The sequence below is a fragment of the Toxorhynchites rutilus genome, chromosome 2 (genome assembly GCF_029784135.1).
Source record: "Toxorhynchites rutilus septentrionalis strain SRP chromosome 2, ASM2978413v1, whole genome shotgun sequence".
Classification (NCBI taxonomy): Eukaryota; Metazoa; Arthropoda; class Insecta; order Diptera; family Culicidae; genus Toxorhynchites; species Toxorhynchites rutilus.
Genome location: NC_073745.1, coordinates 219,052,019 through 219,073,447, shown reverse-complemented (window position 1 = coordinate 219,073,447; position 21,429 = coordinate 219,052,019). Strand labels below are relative to the sequence as shown.

The window sequence follows — 21,429 nt, the reverse complement described above, 5'->3', positions numbered from 1 at the left end:
ATTTCGTCGGTGGGACAAGCGTGGAGGAGGTGCCAGCTCCAACGATAAGTGAAGTTAAGGACGCTATCAACCAGCTGAAGAACAATAAATTCGCTGGGAAGGATGGCATCGGAGCGGAGCTTATTAAGATGGGCCCGAAGAAGCTGGCCATTTGTTTGCACCGGCTGATTGTGAGAACTTGGGATGCAGAACAACTGTCGGAGGAGTGGAAAGATGGGGTTATCTGCCCGATCTACAAAAAGGGCGACAAGTTGGACTGTGATAACTATCGTGCCTACATCTACACAGTGCTACCCCAAATTATTTTCCGCCGACTACCACCAATTGCGAACAGATCTGTGGGAAGTTATTAGGTTGGCCTTTGGTTGGATCTTTGCTATATCGTTCCAATTTTTGTAAACTTCAATATGCATGTGCATAAGGTTTGAGTGAACATGATTAGTTATAGATTGCAGACTTTTATCGGCCGATAGTTCAGTTGGGTTGGCCTGCTAGTCCAAAAACCGACCCAACTGAATCGGTGTTATGTGCGCATATGCATATCTCTTCGTACTGATTAAGAAACCAACCAAACCATCGACCGTCAAAAAGTCTGTAGTCTGCGGGTGCTTTAGAATCCGGAATCACTGTTTATTTTATTATATAATAACGGACGTAGTAGGCATATCTGAAATATTTTGATAGCAAATTGTTTGGAATACCTGCATCATTCGACGGTAAAAAGTAGTATTCATGTTGATCCGTTTCGTTCTGAAAAAGTTGTGCAACCGAGAGAAGAAATTGGATTTTGGACACCCACATTGAAACTCCGGCGTGTTCAGATACTAAAATCGCAGAATCATTGAAAGTAGCAAAATTGATCGTGTATGATGTGCTGAAACGTTTTCGTGAACGTACAACTGATGTTCGAATGGATCAGAGAACGTATTGAACGTCGTATTGGAACTTACGATCGGAAGCCGAGGTTGAAGGTATTGAGAACGACAAACCCGGGAACTCTAACCAAAGTACCATCCGGAGAATCCGTATGCGAGAAGGTTATCGCAAATTCCCCTCTCTGTAAACAACCAAACAGGACATTGGAGCAAAATTTGGTCCCCAAGACTATAAGGCCACCTCAAGAAATGTCCCCAGCAAATTTGAGTTCGTTTTTGCTGATATGACAGCAAGACAATGAATTCGAAAATTTATAGGAAAGAGTGCCTGCAGACGCGTCTCCTTCCATTTATTAAGGCTCACAAAAGTCCGATAAAGTTTCGACCAGATTTGGTAAGTTGCTGCTATAGTCGAGAGATGCTTCCGTGGCATCGTGGCAATGGGGTCAATTACATTGAAAAAGACCTCAATCCTCCAAATTTCCCCCCAATTAAAATATTGGGCAATTGTCAAGCGGAAATTGAATAAGGGTGCCAAATTCATCGAAATTCAAATTCTAAAAAGAACAATAAATTATCTGCACTTTGATACAAAAATATTTTTTGTACCTTTTACCCAATTCCGAGATACAACTTGTTTTGTGGTTTCGGATTCTGAATTAATGCTTTATAAGAACTTCATAAGAAAACGTCGATAAACATTGATAGTTGTTATTTTCATCAATTCAAAATGCGTTATTAATTTCTACGTCAGTAAAGAAAAACATTTTTCGTCGAAAAATCAAGTCATCCTCACATAGGAATAGGAAACAGCAGAATAAAAACTACAAAATAATAAACACCGAAGAAATACTTACATGTGTAAAATACGTTTGTCCGATCTTGACGTAGGACATCCCGGCAGCGTTCAACGGAATCAGCTGAGAGTGGTACGGTTCGATGGCAGCGGCACACGCAGCCGCAGCAACTGCCGCCGCCGAATGGATGGCGCTGGATGGCATGGTGTGGGCAGCCGCAGCTGCAGCGGCCGCCGCAGTAGCTGCAGCAGCATTCGCCGTCTGCTGATGTGCGTGATTACCGCCGTTACCGGACGCGTTGGAGCCCCCGTTGTTGCTTCCAACACTACCGCCCCGATGGGTGTAGTACGGTGGCTGCTGTTGCTGCTGGTGCTGGTGCTGGGGCGGATAGTACAGATGATGCGGTTGATTCGATCCTCCGCCACCGTGAGACTGCTGATGGTATGGATGCGGGTGCGTCTGGTAGTGCTGTGTCTGGTACTGTTGCTGATCATTTACCGATGACGATGTAATACTGTTTGGTGAATTGTTGCTTTCCGTTGAGTTTGTGCTCGGTGTGTTTCTACTGTTGACGTTAAAATTGTTGAAATTTCTCTTTAGGTCTAGATTTGGTGGCTTGGATGAACGGTTGATGCGTGTCTTATCGCTAGGGTTTGTGTTACTGCTAGTGTTACTATTACTATTTGGTAATGTTGGTATAAGTGGTGGCTTGGTCACGCTATTTGTTTGGCCGTCTGGGCGTGGTTGTCCTTTCGGAGGTTGCCCTAGCATCAGCGCACCATTTCCGTTATTGTTAGAGTTTTGATTGTTCCCTGTATTACTAGTGTTCGCGTAGCTCGAGTTTTTCGGACCATTACTCCCAGTGTTGTGTTGGTTCTGCGATCCACCGTTGTTGTTGCCCTGGTAGCCACTAGCACTGCTGTTAGGCGTCATCTGGCGACTGTTGTTGTTGCTGTAGCTGAAGTAATTGCCACTGTTCGGATTTGATCTTTTTCCTTGGTATCCATTGTTGGATCCGTTGTTGTTGCCTTTCCGTTCTTCGTATGCGTTGGCGTTGTTATAGTGATGATGTCCAGCACCACCACCAATAGTAGTGTAACCGTTGGGAAGCATTGGAGGCGTAGCGAAGAGGGGTGTGTTTTTGGCATGAGGAGGTAAGGATAGAGGCAACGATAGCGGCGTGCTTGGAGTAGACTGAGGTGTTGGCGCATTATTGGTTGGGCCCGTGTTCGATTCCGGGTTGCCATGACTAGATTGCGAATGCGGATGGTAACCAGTGCTGGCAGCTGCAGTGGCAGTGGGAAGTAGTGGGTTCACAATCGTTCCGCCCGTCGCCGTATGATGAGGATGGGGTGTCATTGGACCTCCGAATGGAAGCATGTTGGAATAAATAGGTTGAGGAATAGCATACATATGACCTGCAGCGGGGTCTGGTAGCGGAACCGGAAGATTGGTTGCGAATGGAGAGATCGGAACAGGCGTCCCCGAGGTGCTTTGATTTTGCGCTTGCGTTTGTTGACCATGTCCTGGAGGTGTTGTGTTGCGCTTTCCGGTGTTACAGGAAATCGGGGTTGATGCCGCTCCCATCAAGCCGCCATTGGCAGGTGTTTGTGAAACTGGAGGAGGCATCAGAATTGGTGCGCTACCAGCCGATGGAATTGGAGTCTGAGGGACGTAATAAGTAATTGGTTGATTCCAGTAGTTTTGGTATGCTGTGCCTGTGCATTGGAAAAAGAAATAGAAGTGAAGGAGTACATTTCCAATATTGAATCTAGTCACTTACTGTTAAACGGGTAACCAATCCCGATTGGATAACCGATCGGATACTGCGGTAATTGGCCGGCTGTAGCAGCCGCTGTTGCTTGCGCGGCAGAAGGGAATTGTTCTGAAGAATACATAACTGCTGTGGGATTTTGATAGAGTGGGGCTCCACTATAAGCCGCTGTGGGTGTGTATGCAATAGGTAATACTGTAGAAGCCGCTCCCGCCGTCGTGGGATAGATAGAAGCTCCTGTGGCGGTGCATAGATTTGCATCGCGTTGCTGGTCATAAACAGGAACGAAATAACCGGACATGTCGGTGTCCATTGCTGAAGGATATGTATACACGAGAGGAGAAGGTACAGCATAGATGGTGCCGTCGGGCTGTAATGCAAAATCGGATAATTACCGCGGAAGCGGAAAAGCGAATATGAATAAAATATGTACCGCTGTCTGATATGTGGTCGACATTCCAGGTGTGCTCGAGGCATAGATAGCTGTACCAGCTCCTGGCGTACCGCTGCCAGGATCATAATTCACAGTATAATTACTGTTGGGCGTTACCGAATTGGAGTAACTGATCAAAGGAACTGTCTGCACAACATTCATTTGTTTTGTGTCTTCTTTTTTACCCGCTTCCTGAGAGTTATCACTGCTAGCATCATTACTGTCATCTGTCAACTGATGATGATGATGATGATGATGGTGCTGTTCGGTTTGGACGTTGGATTTTACATTGTCTCCACCGCCACCTGCTGGTGCTACCATCAAAGCTCCGCTTGTTTCCGAATCGGCCAGTACAGGTGTGGTTGTTTCTGCTAGAGACCCGTGGTCGTCATGATTTGCGTTCAGCTGAATCTACGTTGTTAAAAAATGCGTTTTAGTTGTTGATATTCTGCATTCAAAAGTCACCCATAATTTACCTCATTCAGCTCCAGTGGCTGCAACTCGCTGGCCTGCAGCATGGGACTAGTTGCTTGATGCTTTTGAAGCTTCAGTGTACCGAGTTCGTTACTCGTCTGGGAGATTTCTTCACATAGACTAGAATTTTCTGCTCATGGAAAAAAAATTAATATCAAGCTTTCATATTGAGTAATACCACGCCGAATCACCCGGCCGCTGATTCGACCCTCTTCGATTTTTAAACTTTAAAACAACCCGAAATTTGGGAGGTATTACGTGATTAAATTTTAAACTTATTTTATTTGACATAACATTATCAACTGAAGGTTCTTTTCGTCAAAGGTTCCCAACGAATCGCTTAAAAAAATTAATTTAAATAGCATTCTGAATAGCACCCCCGTCTCCATTTACAGGCATGCTAAGGGCATCCGCACCAATGCGTTACTATTCATGGTTTCTAGTCTCGAATTTTAGCCGTTGCCAATTTATTAACTCATCGATTTGCGCACCCGTCGTTGCTATCGCGGTTGCTATAGTATCACTTCTTTTTCGCACCGCAGGTTGCTAAATACGATTGCTATTACTAGAAAAAATGACAAGTGTCAGTTGATTCTCTTTTTGTCACGTTAATTTTTTGGTGAATAAATGTAATATATACACTTCCGAAATAATACTTCAGAGCAAAATCACAAAAAACGAACACAAGACGAATGAAACCCACAACAGATGTTTGACGTTTGTTCAAAATAGCAACACTTGGCTCGGTTGCTATCGCGTTGCCAAATTTGTTAACTCACTATTCACCGAGAGGCCTATTACTATTTCCCAAACCTGAACCGCAACCACCAGTGGGGTTGCTGCGTTATGGTGATGGTTGTCAAAAGGTCTGTAACAACGCATTGGTGCGGATGCCCTAAAGAAACATATTTTCAACACATCAACACGATACTCATAACATATTTAACCACACACAGCCGTTTCTCCACGAGTTGAAGCGGTAGTCAAATAATTGCAATTACTATTGAAACAAGTGAGAAAAATCAATTTCACACAGCTCCATGAAAGGTAACTTTTTTTCTCAATCAGACAACCTGAATTCCAATCGAAGCAACCCTATACCTAATATCTCCATATTCTACTAGCTTCAGGAACAACCCAATGTTCTGGAAAAAAGGTAATGAAGATGGTCGAGTTTCGAGCGACATAGCATGCGCTGCCATAACTATTTCGCAAATAGTGACGTCAGTCGTTGTGTTTATCGTTGATTGCCCACCGCATCCATGTAAAAATGCTATTTTCAGGAAGTTATTCATCAATGAAAAACGTACATTTTTGTAGAGCTCCCGCCGAATATGAGGCTAATGTGATAGCGTGGAGTGGATATTTGTGAAATCACATCGATGAAGCCGGATAAAAGTGATATTTCCATGTGCCAGTTTCACTCCCCCACGTTCATAGAAACAAACGAAGTTTCATTATTTTACTGTTATGAAGTTGATCTTTCGACGGCTCTCAGTGTTGGTATGTGTGTTGTGAGATTATAATCGTCAATGATTCAAAATTTCACCGAAAATGTTACGGCTTTCGAGAACTAAGCATACGACTGCCCTCTGGACCTTTCTACCACATGAATAATCGGAATAAGCCACGATATAATTGTCATCTGTTAAAAAACAATCAGTTGAATGATTTCATGAGAATTTTGGCTCAAATTATCATGCAATCGTGAGTACTTTCAACATTGTTTTGTTTCTCCCATATACATTCCATATTAAATGCAAATAATAACGTCACGAAATATTTCTTGCCAATACAGATACACTTCGCCTACTGCTCCACCTCTATATGTACCTCATTGGGAACAACCATACTGTTTGTTTGTTTTCCACGCTTCGTTTGGAAAATATTTGAGTTTTGTAGAAATCATGTTTTGGGTTCGTTCAAAATGACCCAAATTGGACGATTGGACGCAAGAACTTATTTAACCTATTCATCCCAAACAGGTGAAAAGGCGGTGTCAGCAGTGAACAACGAAAATTATTCCATTCGTGAAGCTGCTCAGATGTTTCGCACTGTTCAACAAGGTGAATGGAACACACTGTGGACAAATCATACTTAGCCAGGCAGAGGAAAACGACTTAACTGCAATTAATCCGATTTGTTGATGAATGGGGATCCCCATTTAAAGCGTCGGAAGTCAAACAGCTTATTAAGAACTGCCTGGAGGAGAAAAAAAAATAATCGCATGAGATTTTTAATGCACTTTTTGTGCGATCGCCATTTGAGAATTGGTTTGCCTTAGTTGCATTGACATACTGCAACGGTTTGCAGAATGACTATCTGAGGGTTATTATCGATAATAATGTAAGCTCACATCTCTCATTGAAAGAGATTCTAAGTTGCCTGGGAAATAATATCACAATGGTTTTCTTCCCTTCAAACCTGACCCATGACCTCTCGACGCGAGTTTCTTTAAACCATCAAAATGGCGTGGAAGGGTACTCTAGAGAACTGAAACAAGAAAGAATAGGCGTTGTACCGAAGCATAAATTCCCGAGCCTCTTGAAAGAAACGTTGAACCACGTTGCACCACGAAGCTCCGCTAATATGAAGTCTGATTTCAAAGCCACAGGAATATTCTCGTTGAATTCATATGCTGTTTTAAAAAGAATGCCAACAAAATTATTACAAACACCGGAACCATTGGATTCTGAACAGCCTTTGAAGCAGCAGAAAAACTCGTATTCGAAACATCTGGTCACTATGCTTAAGGAGTAACCTTTTGGCAATCCAACTGATCGTATTATTGCGAAAAGGAAGCGAGTGGTAGATATACAACCAGGAGAGAGTGTCACGGCAGAGCATGCAGTGCAGATTATGATTAAAAGGGAAAGGTGGATTCGGAAGATTAAGAGAACTCGGAACCTAAAAAAAGAAAACGACAGCGACAAATACCTTCAGGTAGACTAAATCACGTTCTTGTATTTTCAAACCCTTGAATTATCATTTAAATGAACGTATTTCTGCATATTTTTCATATTACACTAGACAATCATGAAAAAATAGATTGATCTATTTCACGCCAAAGCATTGTTTTAAAATTTTTCAACAACTATTTTTTTAAATAGACGGGACTATTTTTTTAAACAAAGAAAAAACGAGATACTCAAAAGATTAGATATTAGTGTTCTACATATAGGACTTCTCTTTCCACACAAATTTTTGAACGTTCGTAGAGGTGTCGGAAGGCGCGTTTAAACTGCTCAGCCGGTTTGGAGTTCATAATACGCGTCACATTTCGTTGAATGTCGGGAACATCGTCAAAACGGTCCTCTTTCAAAGCGTTCTTTAGCTTGGGAAACAAGAAAAAGTCTGCCGGGGCGAGGTCCGGAGAATAGTGGGGAGGGGTGATGACAGTCACCTTTCGTTTGGCTAGAAACTGCGCTACCAAAATCGCGGTGTGCGCGGGAGCATTGTCATGAAGCAAAAGCCGTTCTCCGGATCGGTACTGGCCGGGCCACACGCGCCGTGTCCGTGCCAATAATCGTTTCAGGATACTTTTGTAGAAGACCGCATTCACTGTTTGCCCTGGAGGCTCTCAATCGTTTACGTCTGGCTTTAATTGCTGCTTCTGCTTCTTGGTTTCACCAAGCGACAGATTTTGGTCCTATATTTTCTGTAGTTCTTGGAGTGCTGGATTCTGCTGCAGCAATAATGTTGTACGTGAAATCATTCAATCTGCAGTTAGTGCTAGGAAAAAGTAATCTTATAGTAAGTTGTTTCTAGAGCTTCCAGTTAGCACGTTCAAAGATCCATTACTCTCGACATTTCGGTTCATCAATTTTAGTAACAGCGTCTATTAAGATTGGTAGATGATCACTTCATGAGTAATCTAATAGTTTATTCCAGTTGAATTTATTTGCTTGACGTTGAGCAGATGAAAACGTCAAGTGTCTCTCGTTATAGGATCAATGCGCATATGACAGTCATTGTAGAGGTTGACCCACATATTTTTGTTTCGTACGGAAAGTTTTGTATTCTGCTCCCCCGTGCAGTGTAATTAGTGTTGAATTCACCTAATAGAAGTATAGGTTTTTGAATCGTCTTCATCAGTTCGTTTAAGATTTTAGTGACACTTTTACCGCTTGGTGGAAGGTATATTGATGCAATAGTTATTGACACTGGTGCATATAATTGTACTAAAACCGCCTAGATGTGAGTTGGAATGGCAATTGGTTGGAAGGGAGTTTCTTTTTCATAGTCATACCAGCGCCAGGTTTGCGTGAACGGAATACTGGCTCAATAGTAGGTCGTATTTGTCTCCCACGATGTTTGGTCTTATTCCGTAGTAATCTGCATTAGTTACTTGCAAGCCTATGATGACAAGTTGATAGTAACTGGTCATCATCTTTCATCCGTGCTGGTGCGAACGGAGTACGCCTATGTTCCACTGAAAAGCAAACGCCGATGTTTTCTTCGGTTTCTGGTGGTATCGGATTCAGTGTCATTGGAAGATTGTAGAGAGGGCTGGGATGTGGTGTCGAAACAAGCTGCATCCATGTCCCCTCGAACTTTTAAACACGTATCTGGAGATGTGTTTGCAGATTCTACATTGCCGTGATGCATAGTGGTACTTGACTGGTCTGTCAACGAAAGGTTTGTTTCGATACTTACCCTGGTTTGTTCGGGATCGGCGTTGGAGTTTATCTTGCTGCTTGATGGGTTGTGGACTATTACAAGGTGGTGATTGCTGTTTGTCCATATTCTTGTCCTTGTTCATAGAAGGATCGATTTAATCGTTGGTGGAGTATATCTTCTTATACCATTCCTGGTCCATTACTCTTCTCGGTATCGAAATATGTGCTGCTTGTGTCATGTTTGTTCGTGAGCGTTTACCTCGAACTTCAGAAGGGGATATGTCTGCGTGTCGTTCATTACTTCTGTGGGGACATTTATAGCATGTTCAGGTTTGTTACTTTTATGTGTTCCGTGTTCATTAGATGGTGGAAAATAGAAAAACTTCCTTTCTTGATTTTCTGTTCGTGGGTATTTTTGACCAGTCAACTGTGAGAGCAGGTAATGACATTTACAAGGATGGATTCTGATGATTTACTGATGCTTCTTGTTGATATTTGGATTGACTGTGAGGAGTTGATCTGGTTTTTTTCAAAGCAGCTGTTCCTTTTATAAAACTGCTACTTGATTTTGAAGAGCAAAAATTATTTGACCTTTGACGATAAGTTCTTTTTGATTTTGCTCCTGAAAAACCATATTAAATGTTTCATTTATACGTCTATCAGTACAAATTCGCCTTGCCTTAGAAAATGACAGATCCTGACCAACTTCAACGTGAACAATTTTTTTCCTCTTTGTATTTCGGGCAATCGTGCATTTTTTATGTTCTGCAGTTTGGAGGGTTTCCACATTCCTTACCTTCAGGAACGTTATGTGGTACCAAGCACCACCACCAACACAGACCGATTTTGGATTTTTTGCAGAACATTTTCGAGTATCCGTAGAAGCCACATTTGTAGCACATCATGGGCGAAGAATAATATACACGAACTTGAATTCGTAGTGGACCGAAATATACGTCATCTGGGAGAGTAGTACCACTGAACGACAGTAAAAATGGGTATTTTTCAAGTTACCGTTAATGCGTTTCTTGATCCTTCGTACAGTGTGTACTCTTTGCGATGCTAAGTACTGTTTTGTAGTCTTTCAATTGAGTCATTTCAATGAGTTTTTCAAACAGTGTTGGAGCAGCAGCGAAGTAGATACCGGGAACCACAACCTTCACGAGATGCAAGTATTTTTCTTGCTTCTTCAACTCCAATTACAAATTCAATTGAAGATCCAACTGTAAAAGGGTCTAGTAATGCAGGATTTTAATTCTTCTGGCTTGAATTTGTCTGGTTTTCTTGTGCCCTAAAGGAGCTACCAGTCGTAAGGTATTACCTTGTGTTTAGTGTTTGGAATCTTTTCTATATCAAATCAGCTACAGATACCATAGATTATATTTTCTAACACTATCGAATATTGTCGAATATTGTCGAAATCACTTGATGCACAATCTTTCACACTTACACACACACTCTTGAAAAATCGGTCGTAATTGAAATTGGTCATATGTTAAAAAAAAACTAAGATTTTATATAGTTTCCATCATATGTACCAAGTTTAAAAAAAACTCGGAGAGGGTCGTGTCAACATTTCCTGGTTTTCGGTTAATTTGGCGTAAAATTGCTTCATAATTATATTGCATCTGTTGCTTACCATCAATGTATTGATTATCTTTGGTGCTTATTTTGACTGTACTCGAGTTGTCGTAGCTGACTTCGTTTCCGACTTCCTCGGCAATTGTGGTTGTGGTCGAAGTCTGCTGGCCACAATCATTCTTACCAAGTGGCGTGTCTATCGAGCTTTCGAGAGAGCTGCTGCTGTTTAAATTGTTCCGACTGTTGCATAATTTATGCTTCTCCAACTTTTTCTTCTGTGCTCTGGTTATGGTGCCTGGCAGGTTAGCCGTTGTCGGCAGGTTGGATGGGTCAAAATGATAGATGGAGCTGGAAGGAATCGTACGTTTTTAGTTTAACTCATTGTGCCCGAATCACCAAACTGTTCTCACCCATCCTGATTGACAATCGGCTGCAGAGTTTGAGGATCGATCAGGACGCTTCCTTTCGGCACGCTGGCCATGTCAGTCACTGCCCACACTACCCCACAAGTCGATGAGGGTGATTGTACGCAAGGTTCCGGCGTGTGGTCGCCACTTCCGTATCCGGTAGGCGATGGCGTCACCGAATCCGATCGGATGGATTGAGTTTTATAGCTAAAAGTGAAGTAACTTCTATTGAGTACGGTCGTGACTGCTGCCTAATTCGTAGAAAAAGTTAAAGTTTAGCAGGACTTACCCACTGCTGGATGGAGACAATCGCCAGGGTGTGTTAGTACTTGCATTTGAGTCCTGTTTACTGAACAGCCGTCCTCCTGCACTCTTGGTGGAAGTAATAGAGTCACCACGCAGTAGAGGTGCATTCGGGGAAGAACCTCCATAGCCACCGAAACTGTGCGACTTGGACACACAAGGACGTTCATCCGAGCGGCCCTCAATCGACTGTTTGGGAAAGAGAATAGTTTTATTGCAGCTCCCACCATCAAAGGAAACCTCCCGTCATACGTACCACTGATTGTACTTTTAATAACCGATTGTTTTGCAGTTTAGGTCGTCCGTTGTTGATTGGTTCAGCGTTTTCGGCTGACAACCATTGCCATTGCTCCTCGGAGCCACCTTCCTGAAATATGAGATACCAACAGGTGAATATGCATGCGGTATTCTTTGGATTACTGACCTCTCGTGGCTTGAATATCCTCCGCCTAGCCTTATCGTACTCTTCTTCACGCTCTTCGAAACTTTTCGCCTTCCGATCGAGAACACCTCGATCGGGACAGTGCAGTAAACCATAACGGTACTCGTCGAAACTGTGGGTATCCCGTTTCAGAATCGATTTCCTCGGCTCCTCGGAAAAACTGTCGTTGATCAGCGTCTTGAAGCGGATCTCGGGTATCCGCGTGGCCGGCGTGACTTCCGCGATCACACTCTGCTGGCTGGCGTCCACATTGTGCTCCATCCCGAAGTAGGCGGCCACTCGATGGATCAGCATCCGGTTGTAGGAAGACATTGGCGGAAACTTCATCTGGTTGCGTTCGCAGTCCACCGCCAAACTTATCAGTTCCTTTTCGATCTTCATCAGCATGTTGCGGTCCTTGAAGTTTTTGTTCAGCGTTTCCTTGAAAAACTGGATAAGATTGACGCCACTTTGATCGGTGAACTGTTCACAGGAGTTGTCATGAGAGAGGAAACATGAGTTAGCTCCACCACCCCCGCCGTTAATCGATCCACCGTCGGCGCTGGACGAAGATCCGCTCATGTTTTTAAGCCGAGGTTTATTGCCCTTGCCCGCCGCATTACCACCACCGCCCCCACCGAGTCCTGCTCCGCCCGCACGGTGCTTTTTATTATTATGAGCACTACTATTAAGATTACTATTAGAGCTACTATTATTTCTTATAAGGCTATCAGTAGGACTTTCACATTGTATATATCGATTTTCCTCATGTGAAAATTGAATATTCATCTGATTGTTAGAATCATTATTATTATTATTAGCACTAAAATTAACCTCACGTGGATTACGGTTCTCATTATCACAATAGTTATGATTTGATGATACTGGCGTCGAAGATGCTGTAATGGTGGCGACATTGGCAGGGGTTCCGGCAATTGAAACGGACAGACTGGATTTAGGTGATTGATCCGCGCAATCCAGAAGTGGTCCACCCTGTTTCGGTTCCTTCAGCTCATAATTATTGCTACCGCTGCTTGGTTCCTCGTTCTTGACATTCCGGCCACCATGTTGCTGCTCGGCTTTATCTGAATCACTTTTAGCATTACTGTTGTTGTTATTAGTCCTACTACCATTGCTATTCTTTCCACTACTGTTACTACTGCTGCCGTTGCCTGCGGAGTTCGAGATGAACGACGATTTGGGTGGCGTAAGTTTGGGGAAATCTAAATCCAGCTGACTCTTTCCTCCCCTCTCGTCACCCCCATATACAACGATATTCGGTGAGCTGTTGCTCGGCTGCTTGCTACTGTACTCATTATCGTTGTTATTATTAATGTTGCTGTGGCTAAACGTTCGAGTGTCCGAAATTGGCGAGTGTGCATTGCTGCCACCATTTGATGATGTCGTTTCGGATGTCGCGCTGACAGAGAGTGTGTGTTGGTAATTAAGCGAGCTGCTACCGTTGCCACTATTGTTGCTGCTGTTATGCTGATCCGACGGAGATCGCGGTGTCGGCGTTCGGGGAGGGGATGTTGACTCACGCATGGCGTGACTTCGAGTTAAATGCTTGCCTTTGCCTCCAAGAGTCTAGAGAAAAAGAGAGAAATAAATGATACCATTAGACGCGTTATACGTTGACGCTGAATGTTTAGAAGATATGAATCTTTTCATTCAAATAATATGATCTGAACAGTTCGGAAAAAACAGCCCAAAAATAGAATTCTCGCTGAAGCTGATGTTGGCCATAACTGAAATTCATCCTAAAAGATAAAATATAGACGTAATCATCTCATATCTAAAGAAGAAGGTGGCCCTGAGCCGACCTCCTAAATTACCATGTTCATTCGCCACATAATATTCTCGTGTTTTGACAATTTCGGCATTGAAATGGATACTATCAGCATTGAAATGGACATTATCAGTAATGACAATAGTACACCCAAAATTGATTTTTAGCTCATGTTTTGTCATCCCGATTTATGACATTAAATGAGACATAACATAACAGAAAATGTCATGAATCACAAATACTGGTAAGCATTTGTATAATATACATGGTACAGCAATATAAGATTAATATAAGCGAGCGAAACAAAAGACAAATAAGCATTCCGCATACTTTGCCACATACACGGCCCAGACCGAGATAGATATTGATCTCCTTCATGCGCTCCTTTTTTACTCTTAGAAAACACTTCCCAACTTCATTTTATAATCAGGTACAATATTATCACGTATTTGCAGAACAACTGCCGAAGCATCATTAGCCATGTGGATAGCGTGGTCGTGTAAAATAGCTTTGCATTCCAGTCGGTCTTGGTTCGATCCCCATTGACGTCGTATGGACTTTTTTTTGGCACAATCCCAAATGAAATGAGAAAAAAAAACAGAAAGAGATGTCTGCTTGAATACATACAAACCATTTTTAAACTTTTAAAATAGCTCATTATTTGCGCATTTGACTCTCTAGCACACGGAATGGCATCATTTCTGCCAAAGATGACATGTTTTCTGCCAACGCTAGTTTGGGTGTAGCAAGAATCACTCCATTCCGCATTATCATTACTCTTCAACCCTACACGATCATTTTAACGCTTGGAGGAATGCACCAATTCTAGCCTCCATAGTCGTAATTTCGAAATTTTTCGAAATGAAAATTAAATTTATTGTATCAAATAAACATCCTCATCAATAATTTGAAAGGTTCTCCGCAAACAATGAAAAAATCTTGAACTTGTTTCTAGTAATGATTTCTAATCATAATTTCAATAATTTGATCTATTCTTATATTGTCCTTCAGTAATGGATGAAGAAGGTTCAGAATAATAATAATAATAATATGTTATGAGCAGAGGTGCCAACCTTCCTGATTTTTCAGGATTTCCTAGACTTTTTAGCATGCTCCCTGATTTCCTGACAAACACTCAATTTATCCTGATTTTTCTGAAATGATCCTGATTTTTCCTGATTTCTGTACTCTTTACATTTTTTGTAATAAATATACTGGTTTCCATGCCAAAGTTTTCTGTCATGATAGTTCTCCGGTTCGCACTTGTATATATCTCACATTAAGCTAAATTCTTTAGACGCAAAGCTGTACTTAATTTTTTTTATCTCTACCCTCAATTATTTCGTGGCTTTCCAAAATAGTGCTAGAAAATTTCATGAAACCAGATTGTCTGACGAGTTTATGGAATTACAACGAGATTAAGTTTGAGGAACAACATTGCTTTATCGAGGATAATGTGTATGTAGATGTATCCCCAGAGTTATTAATGTAGGAATACGTTTCAGAGTGTAAAATTACTCAAGAGAAAACTTTTGAATCAACAGTCAATATAAAAAGATTTTATATATAATTTGTTCGTCTGATTCAAAGTAGAATCAACTTTAATGATGGGACTATGGTAAATATATTTATGACTGTACTAAATATCATAAAATTAGGAAAAATTCAACAAGTCTTCCACTGCCGATATGGCTTCCTCATTTGTTGAGTAAAGATTCATTCCAAAGCATGGATGATGAATTCAGTGAAAAATTTGAATATTGATTTCTCTGCAATTGACTGTAGTGATGCTGTAGGTTTTTCGGAAAAAATATAAACGATCAAAAAGTCAGGCGAAACACCAGCATTTCCGCTTATGCGAGGATTTATACCATGCTTATTTTATACCATAATATATTTTATATGAATTCTTTTACATATTCGGTTTTCGCCCAAAGGAAGATATACTCTGTTTCTGGTAGGATTTGGAATGGAATCTGTATTATAAGCTACTACCCAGAGGAGGCGATCTGGCGTAGTGGTAACATCCATGCCTCTCACGCTGAAGGTCACGAGTTCAAATCTCACTCCCGACATTCTTCCTAAAATGGAAGGAAAAGTGACGAACCAGCCAAATGAGTTGAAAATCACTATAACACAGATATAAAAAAAAAAAAACAGGAAGTGGGTTATATCTGTGGTATAACCGCAAGGTTGACGTAGGACTATCGTTGATTTGTGATCATTTGTTTGAAGTTGCATCTGAATCCATTCTGAATTAATGAATGATAGAATATTTCATTTTATACATCCAATATTGAATACAAAAATGTTCTACTTAAGAAGAAGAATAATCTTCAGAAGCTTCCCTGTTAAATGCACTTGATTGAAAAATCACGAAACAAAATGTATTTGTTAGCAGTATTATATGGATAGAAAAAAATAAAATTAACTCTTTCGCTTGAATGTAATTTACAATTCTAAGGAGAACTGGCAGATTATTTTTCAGCAATGATGACATCTTTTCGGTTTCTTCTCGTCGCACGATTCCCGCTAGTGGTTAATGCTAACTCGATAACCACCAAACAAAAAGAGTTGCGCGCGTGTGTGTTTGTGGCGGCTGCTCCAAGCAGAAACAATTTTCGATGCTGGTCGTAACAATGCCTTTTTTTCTGCCCTCCTGCGCTCCCTCACAATTCTAAACATACTGAATGCATTTTGGTCAGGTCAGGTCAGGTAATGAATTATAGAGACTTCAAACTTTTTCAGTTCATTCGTCTCTAGCCTTGAAAAAGGCCCTTGGAAAACTTCACTCTTCCAGCACTACACCTCCACTCTCATTGCCTTGAGAAAGGCACTCGATCCCTCGCCGACCAACTCGTCCAGCAATGATGTTGTCCAGTCGGTTTCTTATTCTTCTCCCTCGTCCAAGTGCGAACAACAGGAATGTCGAACCATTCGGGATGTCCGGTTTTCAAATGAGATAAAGTTTCTGAAGACAATTTTTCCACATCCCTAACATACGTGTTCGTATCATACGGTGCACAAACAGGCTCTTGATAAAACCGTTCATCAGCGCTTTCATGATGAACGAAGTTAGCTTCGCCACAACAGCGACCACATGCTCCAATCGCTGTTCAATTGTAACTGAGTGGATTTCCGAGCGTGGCTCGCTTTTATACCGATTGGTGATTTCAATAGTATGTTTTCAAAGCAACTTTAAGACTATTGAAACAAGTTTTTGGATGAAAAAGTAACAAGTATATAACGCGTAGACATTTTATCTTTCGAATGAAGTGTTTATCATACCACTTCGTTTGGTTGTTAAGGAGCTACTAGCGCTCAAAATCTCGTTCTCTGGCGTAACGCTTTCGTTTTCGAAACTTTGAACTTACACCCCAGTATAGAAATAAAAGACGTAGTCCTACGTCAAAAAAGCTACTACCCAGCCACCTGTTTCTAACATGTATGGCTTGCAGCAGTTTTCGACGAGGAAGCAAACATGTTCTGGGAGGATAGAATATTTAAGCTGTGTGAAAGATTGTGAAACAGAACTATGCATATTAAATTAAATTATAATGCTTTGATTGAAAATGATGTTTTTGTTTTCCCAAAAATCGACATTAACTTTTCGGACAACCCAATGTGAGCTATCCTGATTTATTCTGTATGTTATTTTCACTCTCCCTGATTTTTTTAGAATTATAGTTGGCAACCCTGGTTATGAGCATCCAATAAAACATTTTGAAATGCTTTCCATTTTCAATGCGATTTCATTGAACAATGTAAAACTGTATGTTATCATAGAAATTTTGATAGCTTATGCTTGATTCATTACCATTTATTACCTTCGTGGATGTTGACACCGTATCTTACCTGTATTGCTTTACCCTCATATTTGGGCAATAGATGTCGACACTGTATCGGCGCCATCGCGAATCAACATTTTAAGCTTCGTGCTCCATCGTTGTGAAGCGAAAATGATAACGGATTTCCAGGTGGAATGGATAAAGTTTTAAAATCAAAAAAATATAATAATCAAAATCATGTCTTTCGCATCAAATATGTTGTTCTATGCAAAAGAGTAACAGGTTTTCCCGCAAATGGTGAAAATATCTTGAACTAAAGTAATAGCTGGTTATAATTTTATTTTATAATATTGAATTTTAGTAGGGATTTCAGACAAATTATAGAAAATTGATTAAGTCAGATTCAGTGCTACGTGTTTTATGCATTGAAGTAACAACAAGTAACAACTTTTATATAAATTTTAGGAATCGAAATTCACTTGGGTACACTAACCTGGTAGAGAGAAAATTTCCTCACAAACATAGATTTTAACACAAGATGTCGCACAGTATCCTAGACAGCACGAATGACAGTGTCCCTGCCCTATTACAGAAATGATGGAGCGAGATCAGAAAATCCGGATATGCATCATATCAATTTTGTCAACTTCACACGATCCTTGTTATTGTCATTCGGATGAAGTAATGTTATTATTATTTATCATGTAAGGGACCCTTTAGCGAACTCCAATTTCATGTGTTGCAATTGCATATACAGTAGAACCCCGATTATCCGCGGAATATAGTCTGGGTCACCGCGCATAACGAACATCGCGGATAACACGATAAAGGATAAAAAAATGAAGTTCAAACACGAAATAAAGATATTACAACTATATTTTATCAATATAGAAATCATTAAACTATCCATTAGAATGCCAATGGATGAATGGGGAAAAAATGACCCTCGATTTTCAAAGCGAAATTGATTAAAAATGTTGATTCCCACGAAAAACTACCCTATGCAAAATATCAGCTCAATCGGACTTTATTTACAAGTGTTGCACAGCGATGAAAGTTTGAGTTTTCTGAAAACCGAAAAATCACCAAAAGGAGGAGTAAAGGAAATCGGGGGAGCTTGGGTGATTTTTCGATTTTCAGAAAACTGAAATTTTGTGATCTGCGACAATAGTAAACGAAGCCCATATGAGCCAATATTTTGCAGGGGGTATTTGATCGTGCAAATCAACATTTCGTAGGGTGTCACGTATGAAAAATCGATATGACGATTTTAATTGGCACCCTAAACCATACGTTTTGTCTCGTATTTCGAAAAAAAGTCCCAGTGTCGATTTTTGACAAAAAAAAATTCGAGATGACAGTAGATCTCGACGTTTCATGCAATTTGAAGACATTTGGCATCAAATTTTATTTTCGAAAACCCCGATTTCATTTTGATTTTTGGGTGATTTTCGGCCTTTAAAAAATTAAGTCCGATTGAGCTGATATTTTGCGTAGGGTAGTTTTTCGTGGGAATCAACATTTTCAATCAAGTTCGATTTGATAATTCGGGATGGCCATTTTCATTGGCACTCTAATATCCATTTATAAGGTCTTGTACACCAGTGGTCAGATAATGTGTAATCCATAACCAAAATAAGAGAGCAAGTGCCTACCTCTCACTGACAAATTTCGGGAAGCTCTATAGAATTTCTATGGAACTCGAAGAACAACGAAAACTAAACTACTCGGAAAATTGTGACAGCAGCCCCAATAGCTTTCACTTGGTCAACGCTATCGACTTGCTCGGTATCTATAATACAGTATATCTAATTCGATATGCTGAGGTACCACTCAGTGTCGCATTGAAGGCGATTTTGACCTGTAATTGGACATTCGCGATGACAGTGGCACAGTATCGACGTCTGGTGGCGACTTTCAATGCGGGGCCATAATTCAGGCCCCGAACTCAATGTTAACAAAAATGTCCAATTAAACTTGTCGTACAGGTCAAACTCTATTAAATTTTTTATTTATTTTGGCTTAATGTCTTAACAACATGGCCTGATTCACAATTTTAATCTTCTTGTGTATCGTTCGTTGCTTGGTGTTTTAATGGTGCGGCTTGCAAGGCCTGCGACCTACCCCACTATCTCGCAGGAGGACCATCGTGATACTGCTGCTTTACGTCCCGAGTACCACCAGGACTGGGCAAAGTCACTTACAGCGGCGTCAATTCGCTTAGAGGAGCTTGTTTCCGGGATTTTGTGGCTTTTTTTGGGGACTGGAAACGCCCAGTTATTGCTCATCCCATCACACCCTAGACAGTTCCCCTCAACCAGTGCAAGCCAGAAAAACGAAATCTATGACAATAGAATTTCTGACCCGAACGGGAATCGAACCCGAAGCCCTCATCTTGGCAAGCGCAACGCGTACCACTAGACCATGGGGACCACGACTGTATTATGTACAGACTCGATTATGTGTGATTCGATTATATACAATTTTGGACTCGATTAAATACAGTTTGAGAATAAAAATATTATGTTTCAAATATGGCTTATTTCACGAAAAAATATTACCTTTCAACGCTAAAGTGAAATTTAAGTGGCTTTTATATGTACAGTGGGGTCAAAATGGTGATTTTTGAAGATTTTGCTAGAATACTCACCAGGAATTGTATATATCGATATTGCACAAAAATTAAGATAGATAGAAGTTGGGTGTCAAAGAACAAATTGTAAAGCGGTTAGAAAGCTTTGAAAATTTTTTAAAAGAAACACATTAAAAATAACTAGCTTTGAAGTTTTTCACTTCAAAAATGTTATTTAAATCCACTAATTTAGATGTTTCACATCTATATCCTGTACCAAATTTCTTCATCTTTCTAATGGAAGCAACAGAATCGTCTTCTGCAGCTTACTTTTTAATGTAGCGCCAGTTAGAGTCCGAAACAAACAAAAAGTTCTATAATTTTGTAATTGTTGAAATTCGAACATATGCGTAGAAGGATTTTTTTTCATCAAATATGATATTCTATCACCTCCCGAATGAATTCGGATTTTTTATATGAGAAAGGTATTTTATGACTTTAAGGGGATGAAAAAAAATTTATTTATTCTTTTATATTCAAAGAACAAAAAAAAAAATAAATGCATAAAAAACCGTTTAAAAATTTGTTTTGACTCGATTATATACAGGATTCGAGTATATACAGTGAAAATAAAGCAGAGACTGTATATAATCGAGTCCGCGCTGTATTACAGGTCTGTCCAATTAGCTAGATGTCGAATTAGATGTAACTTACTGTAGTAAAATAGAGCTAACGAGCAAAATTCTTATCGACTCAATTTCTATAATAGGGCCCTATAACTCTTAAACTATGACCAATATAATTCATGAGTGTAAAAAAAAGAAAGAAAGAGAGGCCGAATCGGAAGTCTCTTTTTTTTGACACCTTCAAAATGGTGGTCCTAGAATGACTCCCCTATATTCCCGAGCCGGTCTTAGATTTTTTGCAGAGAATTTATTCCCAATGGCCGGAAATGGCCCCCAATAACGGAGAACAAAATTCTTCATGCACAACTCTAACATTAGCTTTGCGCAGTGGCGATATCGTTACCAATGAGGTACATCCACAAAAACAATTTCTATTCGCAGAATATCGTTCTGAACGACAAAGTTCTAGTGTATATTCCTAATTACAAGACGATTCATGCTCAACACAATTAAATAAATAGACAAGTGAATGTTAGATATTAATATATACCATATAACTCACCAATTCTTCTAGTACCGAAAATCCAATAATAATGATAAGAAATGGCTTTTAGTTGTCAATTTCAGACAACTGAATAAGAAAATTTTAGCAGATAAATTTCCTCTACCAAGAATTGATGATATTTTAGATCAACTTGGAAGAGCAAAATATTTTTCAACTTTAGATCTCATGTCAGGTTTTCATCAAATACCTTTGGACACTGAGTCTAGAAAATTTACAGCATTTTCCACACAAAACGGACATCACCAATATACGAGATTACCGTTTGGATTAAATATAAGCCCAAACAGTTTTCAACGCATGATGACCATTGCAAAGGCTGGTTTAACTCCAGAATTACTTTTTATTTATATCGACGATATTATCGTGACCGGATGTTCAATTGATCATCACATTTCAAACTTGACT

The 21,429-nt window shown here is 40.3% G+C and overlaps 1 protein-coding gene across 10 annotated transcripts in view; it reads right to left on the bottom strand.

Annotated features, from left to right (window-relative positions):
* The window catches only part of LOC129771500 (protein encore), a 136,517-nt gene that overhangs the window by 16,523 nt on the left and 98,565 nt on the right, over positions 1 to 21,429 (bottom strand). For 7 of the 10 annotated variants that reach the window (XM_055775197.1, XM_055775201.1, XM_055775193.1 and 4 more), the window contains 9 exons: positions 11,688 to 13,271; positions 11,520 to 11,630; positions 11,250 to 11,452; positions 10,964 to 11,185; positions 10,612 to 10,901; positions 4,356 to 4,483; positions 3,880 to 4,290; positions 3,456 to 3,816; positions 1,733 to 3,390 (listed from right to left, as the gene is read on the bottom strand). In XM_055775197.1, coding sequence (XP_055631172.1) covers positions 1,733 to 3,390; positions 3,456 to 3,816; positions 3,880 to 4,290; positions 4,356 to 4,483; positions 10,612 to 10,901; positions 10,964 to 11,185; positions 11,250 to 11,452; positions 11,520 to 11,630; positions 11,688 to 13,271 — 4,968 coding nt within the window. Of the gene's footprint in view, positions 1 to 1,732; positions 3,391 to 3,455; positions 3,817 to 3,879; positions 4,291 to 4,355; positions 4,484 to 10,611; positions 10,902 to 10,963; positions 11,186 to 11,249; positions 11,453 to 11,519; positions 11,631 to 11,687; positions 13,272 to 17,328; positions 17,401 to 21,429 lie in introns of those variants that run through there. The other 3 variants (XM_055775199.1, XM_055775200.1, XM_055775198.1) reach the window with 3 other exon arrangements.